The following is a 7,711-nucleotide window of genomic DNA, read 5'->3' on the forward strand; positions in this document are numbered from 1 at the left end:
GCCTTTGCCGTCTGCTGTGCTGCCCAGGTGCCCAACTGCCAAGCAATGGCCTGCGAGTAGGCCTGTTGTGAGTCTGCAGTCCTCTGGAGTTGAAGAGTGCAATTTTTTCCCTTTGCATTATTTTGCTTTACCAAAAAAAAATATTGCTGATATGTAGGATAAGTTAGTCTCTTTCCAATTAATTAATTTGCACAATTTCGTTGACTCGAAACGAAGGATTTCCGTCTATAGTGGTGTAAAATTTTGTTTCATTTAACATTATTTCAGTCGTTTCCAATAGAAAGAGGAAGCCACAATATATAAGCGCTTATTCTGTCCATTGAACAATGTAACCACCAGACTCTTCAACTGGAAGCACAAGAGGACTACATTTATAGCCCAAGGTGTAGATGGACATTGAATATCATTTCGAAAGGCGAAAAATACATTGAAAATTACAGTAAAAAAAGCTTTGTAGAACGTAAAATTTTAATTAATTTATAAACAACTTTGCGACAAAAGTTGATAAGTATTGAAAAAAAGCTCTAACGAAGATATTCATGTTTATCAGGAAAAATTATGGCTTATCGTTTCAACTGACAGCTTGTATATTTTATAGCAAATCAGTTTTATATCTTGATATCGAACGGATAGATTTCTTTGTTTAACAATTTTTGGTAATAAATTGAAAAAGAAAACGCGCAATGCACACAGAAAAAAATATTCTAATTTATGTTAAGGAATCAATTGAATTCTGCATTTGATTTATATAAAGAGTCCAACTTAAGCTTGACTATGAAATAAGTTAAAATATAATTTTTGTCACTTCTTTTATTGTTGTGAAATTTAATTTAATAATGACATGTAATTTTCAATGATAATAATTTTCTGTTATTCTAGCTTAGTCCGTTATAGTAACGGGTTGAATTTGAATTTCCGAATATTCTCATCCAATTGTATATAGCTATTTCATTTACAATGGCAATACATGTGAACTGAACTATTTATGTAATATTTTTGTATATTTATTTATTGTTTTTTATTTATGTTAGCTTCATTTCTTTCAATTATCAACCAGTCAAAAAGCTCAAATATGTTTAGAAACAGTCCTCACCATTCATTCATATATCCCAATCGAACCGAATTGTATACCATATTTAAAGATTTGCAGCTATATTTTTCAGCATTGTACATAGCGGTGCAGCACTTTAAATTGTTCATATTTTTGGTGTTGTACCACATTGCTGCGGTGATAATTAGCATATTGGAGTAGGCTTTCTGAGTTAAGGCTTAGCTCGAGCGAAGCCACAATCACGGTGTAGTGCTTAGTCGGTCTGTGTTCTTCTCAGAGTGCACAGAAGTTGTTGCTGCTTTTGGTTGCTCTATAGTGTCTGGACGATCTCTTTTCTGCCCCCCCGCCCCCCTGCATGTAAAATGATACATACTTGTATTGTGTTTGCAAATAAATGTTGCGTACTGTGACGCCAATGTTGACTTGTTATTGCTGATGGTAGCATTGTTGCTATTGTTGCTCTTGCCGGTATTTGTGATGCCGAGCAACGCTTTCAAGTGGCTCTGATGGATGTGTTTTGAGTGGAGATGCCTGCACCGCCAAAGGAATAATGGCACAAGGCACTCACAAACATCAGCTTTGGGCTTCCTGTTCGTGTGACTTGGCTTTGACTTGGCGCTGAGGTCTAAACGATTTATAAAAGGCACACAATAACAATAACAACAACAGTACCGATGGCAGCAGTAACAAAAAAAGTGTTACAAGCAATTTTCGCAATGGCTTTCGTTACCAAGGCAGTCATGGCTGCTGTAACCTGAGCACAAAGGCGACAGAGTACTACACGTACTATACTCTATCCAGCTCAACACCCCCTTCCCTCTCCCCCCTCCCATTCACCCCTACTTTTCACTTTCCACTCTGCTCATCAACGTTATTAAGTGCGTAAGCGACCCGCCAAAAAAAGGGCAGGAAGCTAAAGAAGCAGAATGCGAAGTTGCTGCCATTTTGCACGTAACTGACATCAGCGCGTTTATAAATCAAGTTGCAAATGCTTCCAAGTACACACACACATACTATATACATACATATATATCTCTATGTGTATTAGTGAGAGAGAGAGAGAGAGAGATTGAGAGTACAGGTGGATGTTTTGGTGCTAGCAACGGTGGCAACAACAACAACAAGAGCAGCAGCAGCTTTAAGAAGAGGAACGGCATACGGCAGAACCGCATTCAAGATTAACGCACAATCACACATATAGTTATATGGAACTCCATTTTGAGTTCATGATTTCTATACCCTGCGCCAAAAAGTGTAAGAGCATATTATTTTCGGTGTACAGGACAAAACCAAAGAAGAGATGCAGTGCTTTCTATAAAAAATCAGAGAGTACGGACACTGTAGGGCATATACTTGTATTCCGTGGCCCATGACCATGGTGTAAGGCATAGTAGTAAAGGGTATATAGAGGACAGCCTCTTAAGGAGCTTGGCAAGGTGAAATGTCCGCACTTTGCGCGCTTACCCATGATTAGATTAATGCGTTGTCTAATGGCCCGAATCGTTGTGCGTGTGTGTGGCTGAGTGCTTTTGACTTTCATTTCCTTTTTTTTTCCTGGAAGCATAATATAATTTGTCCGTTTTTCGCCTATTTTAATATATTTTTATCTCTGTTCAGCTTGTTGCAAGTTAATTTATTTTAAAGCCTCCGTCTCAGGCTCTACTGCTGTCTCCGGCCCAGTTTCGGAATCACAATCAGCCTTTGACTGTGCTCTAGACGAGTTGACAGGCACATGTCATTTTTCTTTTTGTTAAATCGCCAGCTCCAATCCCATCACTGCCTTGCTGTCTGGCTGCCATAATTTGTTTGTCTTCTCACAATAAGTGGGCGCAAAGAGTGCGCGCATGTGTGTGTGCATGTGTGTGTGTGCATGTGTGCGTGCGCGACAATTGGGCGTGCATTTGTGGCCATTATATGAGAAACGTGAACGGGATAAATCAAAAATGCTAAGCCCAAGGCAGCAGCAGCTTACACATAGAGATGCGACATTTGTTTGGCTATAGATGTGCAAATGTTCCCAATAAAACATATTCGGTTCCTTGGAAATTATGAACATTTTTTCCATGAGTGGGTTTCTTTGAATTTTTTCCCTAAAGTCGTCCTATCTATGACGTCTGTCCTACATCAGCATTATTTATTTTTCTTATGTAGAGGCAGAACGAGTTTAATTTGAACATTGTATGTGTTGACGCCATAAGCGCATTTAATTAATTAATTTGAATTAAGAAACTAACAAACTGCCCATTATTGTAACTAGTATTAATACCAGATCAAATAAATAAAGAATCAAAATAGTGGAGCAGCTTTCAATAATTCGACGGGGACTAGTTTCGCAGCTAGCTGAAGATTTGGACCGAAACAGTATGTATAGTAAATAAAAAAAACATGTAAGGATAAGAACTTACTAGCTATTTATAGTACGTTTTTAAATCTAAGATAAGCTTAAGATTGTAGAATTTTAAGCCAGCATTATGTAAATAAAAAAATTAATAATATTGAAATAGTAAGAAATTCCAAGAAAAGATAATATTGCCACTAATGGGAAGAGACCTTGTATAGCAAACATTTATTTCCTAGTTAATGAAGCAATTGGGATTCAAATCAGTGCCTGTTTGCCCATCTCTATTTGTTAGCCACATGGGATATCAAAAGACACAAAATGAATATGTTGGTACTCACACACACACACACATATATAAGAGGCAGATACTGACTGTAATACATTTGTGCAGCCTACTTTGCGGCGCCAAAAGTGATGGCAGCAGCAGCAGCAGCAGTAGCAGCTTTGTTTGACAGACAGCCGCTATTTTAAAAGTCAAAAGTCGGCTTTTTGTCTGAAGTCGCAACACAAATAAACAAACCAACGGGCCAACAAATTGCAACAGCAACAACGACAACGACAACACCCACATAGGATCTCAGCGGGCCGTTTCTTTCATGCTGTGCCCCTATTGTCGCACTTAACTGTGTACCTGTCCCAGTACCCAGGATTAAAGCCTCTGAATTCGACACGCACATATAGCGAAAAAGAACATGTATTTGAGAAAGGTGGTCTGAAGCCATTAGCTATTAGAGATCAGTCAATTGTTATTAGCCGCGCACATCCTCCGACAGCCAATCGTACAGGATGCGCTGCATCAGCTGTAAGATGTCATAGAATGTGATTTTCCACGTATTGAGGAAGTAAAAGGCACCCTGCATGAAATCCAAATCCCGATGAGCCTCCATGCAGAGCAGTGGATTGTGGGCCGCGTTCAAGTTAATGATAATGTGGTCAAACAGTCGCCGAGTCTCGACATCGCGTAGTCCATCGACTGGTATGAGGCCCATTTCCTTAACGCCTAATCCACCGCCATATCGTATGCTCGTGCCTAGAATCAGCAAATAATCGCAGCCATGTTCGTTGGCAAACTGCTGGATCGCCACATTTGCATTCTCGTAGGATATGAAGCGTGAAACGGCCATGGGAAAGCAGCATTGCCCCACACGGATCAAACGCAATCCATTGGTGGCACGCAGGAGCTTGAACTGCCGCCTCAGCACTTGCGGCAAGGTGAGATGGTTCATATTGAAGACGGCATAGACCAGAGAGTTGTAGAGTGAGTCGCGCTGCTCCTCCATCTTCGGGTCCAAGTTCTGCTCGAGAACGCTCAACATTTGATAATCACGCAGACTCTGAGCTTGCTCCTCACTCTGCACAAAGTTGCAGTTCTGCAGAAGGATGGCAGAGTGTAGCATCTCGAAGACGATCGGGCAACGCACTCCAGAAAAGTTCAGGTTGGCATTGGTATACCGTTCGGCAATCAAGGCCGCACACGATACAGTCGGATGCATAATACGTTGACAATAGATGGGCAGGCGGGCGGCCTCAAGTTGAAGTGGCCTGTAATCATAGACCTTCTCAACATTGTAGTGGAAGGGGCTCACATGGTGGTTGACCAGTATGAAGCGAGCACGAAGCATGACAACCTCTGGAACATCATCGCGAAACACCAGATGGGTTTCGGGCTCAATGCCATGCTTACTGAACACAAAGCGCACCTCCGATTTGGTTGGATAGTCGCGACGCAGCATGTTGAGGACGGGCATGAATATATGACCCGTTGGACCACGGTTCCGATGATGGTAGTAGGCTATGGCCAGGGTGCTGGCGCACGAGTCCAAATCGCACACCTCGTGGGAGAGGACAACATACAGAAATTCGGGTCCGTAGGGCTGTTGCTAAGAAGTGTTCGGATGTCAATTCGGAAATGCGAGGGCAGCACAAAGGAGGAGAGAGAGATCTCCACTTACCCAATCAATGTTTCTCTGCGAATCTATCAAAAAGTTCAGAAAGTCCATGCTCGTTTTTTGATTTATTTGATGTGGGCCTCTTCCTTTGTCCACTTACACCTTTCCTCTATACCTTATGCGCGAACAAATGTTGAAATTTCAAATTTCATGACAAAGGACAGCGAGGCATCTCCCATTGGGCCGCCAGCCGACAAAATACAGCAACACTTTGCAAACAATACTCTTGCTCTGATTGTCCAAAGCGAGGCTAGGGTTAATGAAAAAACGGTCAAAGCGAAAACTATCCGAATTATGGCAGCTATATACGTAACAATTTAAATTTGTTTTTATTATAGGGGAATTAATATGAAGGCTGTAGTCTTACTTTAATGTGTTTGATGATTATAGCAATAAATGAATAAATTCACGAGGATATATAGATTCGAATTACAATCTCTATTTAAAAGCAACTAGAAAAGGAACATTTAAAGGAAATAACAACAATGTATGTTGCTAAAAAATACTATCGGAAATTAAGTTCCTGATTCAAAATGAAACTAGTACCAAAAATTAAACCATTAGCTCACTCAAAATGTCTCTAATATATGAAATATTTTGAGCAAGACCAATTCGTCAAATGAAATCCGAAATTTCTAATTGAAGTTTACAATTGCTTTTCAAATAACACTGCTTACCAAAAAGATTCAACAAAACACACATTTGCCAAATGCAAACTGAAAGGGTTCTTCATTTTTATATAGTTGTAGGCCGATGTTGATCGATTGTCAACATTGTCAAATTTGTATCCCTGAGTTGCTCTGTTGATATTTTAAAAGTTTGACACAATTTTCTAGAAGCATTGAAGCCTAATCCGAACTAATCAACACACATGCATACTCGTATATTGCGATCTTTAGACGGTTTTCAGATTATGCCATATAAGCCGGAGGTAATTTCACTGTGGTGGTCAATTCCTAAAATTTCTATTTTTGAGTGTAAAGGCGTTTCTCAGAAGTGCAAGCTTAAAAAAATAAAATTTAGAGTTTTGGAAACGCCTACGTTGTTCAAGTTTTTTGTCTAACTTTTCTTCTCAACATGTTTTATTAAAAAATATTCACAGCGGGAATCGAAAGTAATATTTTTTTATTTTAAAAATTATCAATCAAAAAACGAAATAAACAATCTTACGAATTCAATTTTTAAATTATATATTTTCTATGACGGCTATACATACAAGTATATATAGTATATACATATATAGTATAGTATAGTATATAGTATAGTTAGCAAAAGCCTTTGTGCACAGTTGCAACTCGGTAGCTCTAGGGATTGACACAGACAACCGGACAGACGGAAATCGTTATTTGGTCAGCTTATCATATATGTACGTATGTACCTTCGGAGTTTTGAGCGTTACAAACTTACACATCAAGCGTAAAATGCCTTTGCACTTTTGAGTGAAGGGTATAACAACGCAAGCAATAGTTTTTTCCGAATGGTACTTAGTTCTAAAAGGGCAGCTCAAATACACAATATATTACTTAATACAACATTTCACAATATTTTGTACATATTCCCCCTCAGGAAAAGCCGGCCTGGAACTAAGTTGAATGTGTGTTCGAGTCGGCCATAATCAAGGACAGAGACAGGAACCGGGACACGTGTGGTTGACACCTTTTAGGCAAATTGCCAGCTACAGCCAGTGTCGCAGTCGTCTGTTAAATGTGGTTCGAATTAGCTGACTTTTGGCATTTGACCTGCCTGGACACGGCAACCCAAAAGGTAGAAGGAAAGGTGTTAGGAAGACAACAATGAGGATGTCGAAGAGGTTGGCTGGCATTTTGTTGCAGAAGCGCGTGATGTTCTTTACATGTTCACTAACTACAACTGTACATATATATTATATACAGATATAGTACATATAATATAAGTAGTTGCTGTTTTTGTTGTTTTTTTTTTTTTGACGTTTACTTTCTGGTTGGGTGAGGAGGTAGGCAGGAGCTTTGTTATGGCGCGCGTGTTTGTGTGATTTATGATGCTGCTGTTGTTTTGTAAATTACTCGCTTACGCACACACACACACACACACACACAGGCACGCACACTCACAGATGCAGACACTGAAGTACACACAACCATATATACATATGTATGTATGAATGTAAGTGAAGCATATAGCATAGTCGTATGTATTTAAATGCCTAGCCCAAAAGCCAATCACAAAAGTTTTGCGCTTTGGCATCTGGAAATTCAATCGCGGCGAAAACTTTAAGCGTTTGTGCCGTTTAAACAATGTAGCCGCCCAAACTTTGACAGCGCTGCGTGTTGTCGTGCATGTCGACATCGCGAACGCAGCCAAACACACACACACACACGCACGCACACACAC

General features: G+C 39.8%; 1 protein-coding gene across 2 annotated transcripts; it reads right to left on the reverse strand.

The window, feature by feature from the left end:
* Positions 1–4,055: 4,055 nt before the first annotated feature.
* Positions 4,056–5,656, reverse strand: LOC115629615 (exopolyphosphatase PRUNE1-like). 2 transcript variants are annotated; one of them, XM_030526114.1, is made up of 2 exons: positions 5,345–5,656; positions 4,056–5,266 (listed from the first exon to the last, which is right to left on the reverse strand). In XM_030526114.1, exons 1-2 carry the CDS (start codon positions 5,390–5,392, stop codon positions 4,142–4,144), a joined length of 1,173 nt encoding a protein of 390 aa, XP_030381974.1. In that variant the 5' UTR covers positions 5,393–5,656; the 3' UTR covers positions 4,056–4,141. The 2 variants fall into 2 exon arrangements, with proteins under 2 accessions (XP_030381974.1, XP_030381973.1); XM_030526113.1 differs by having other exon boundaries at positions 4,056–5,272.
* Positions 5,657–7,711: the final 2,055 nt, after the last annotated feature.

The sequence above is a fragment of the Scaptodrosophila lebanonensis genome, unplaced genomic scaffold (assembly GCF_003285725.1).
Source record: "Scaptodrosophila lebanonensis strain 11010-0011.00,11010-0021.00 unplaced genomic scaffold, SlebRS2 tig00000159-arrow-arrow-pilon, whole genome shotgun sequence".
NCBI lineage: Eukaryota > Metazoa > Arthropoda > Insecta > Diptera > Drosophilidae > Scaptodrosophila > Scaptodrosophila lebanonensis.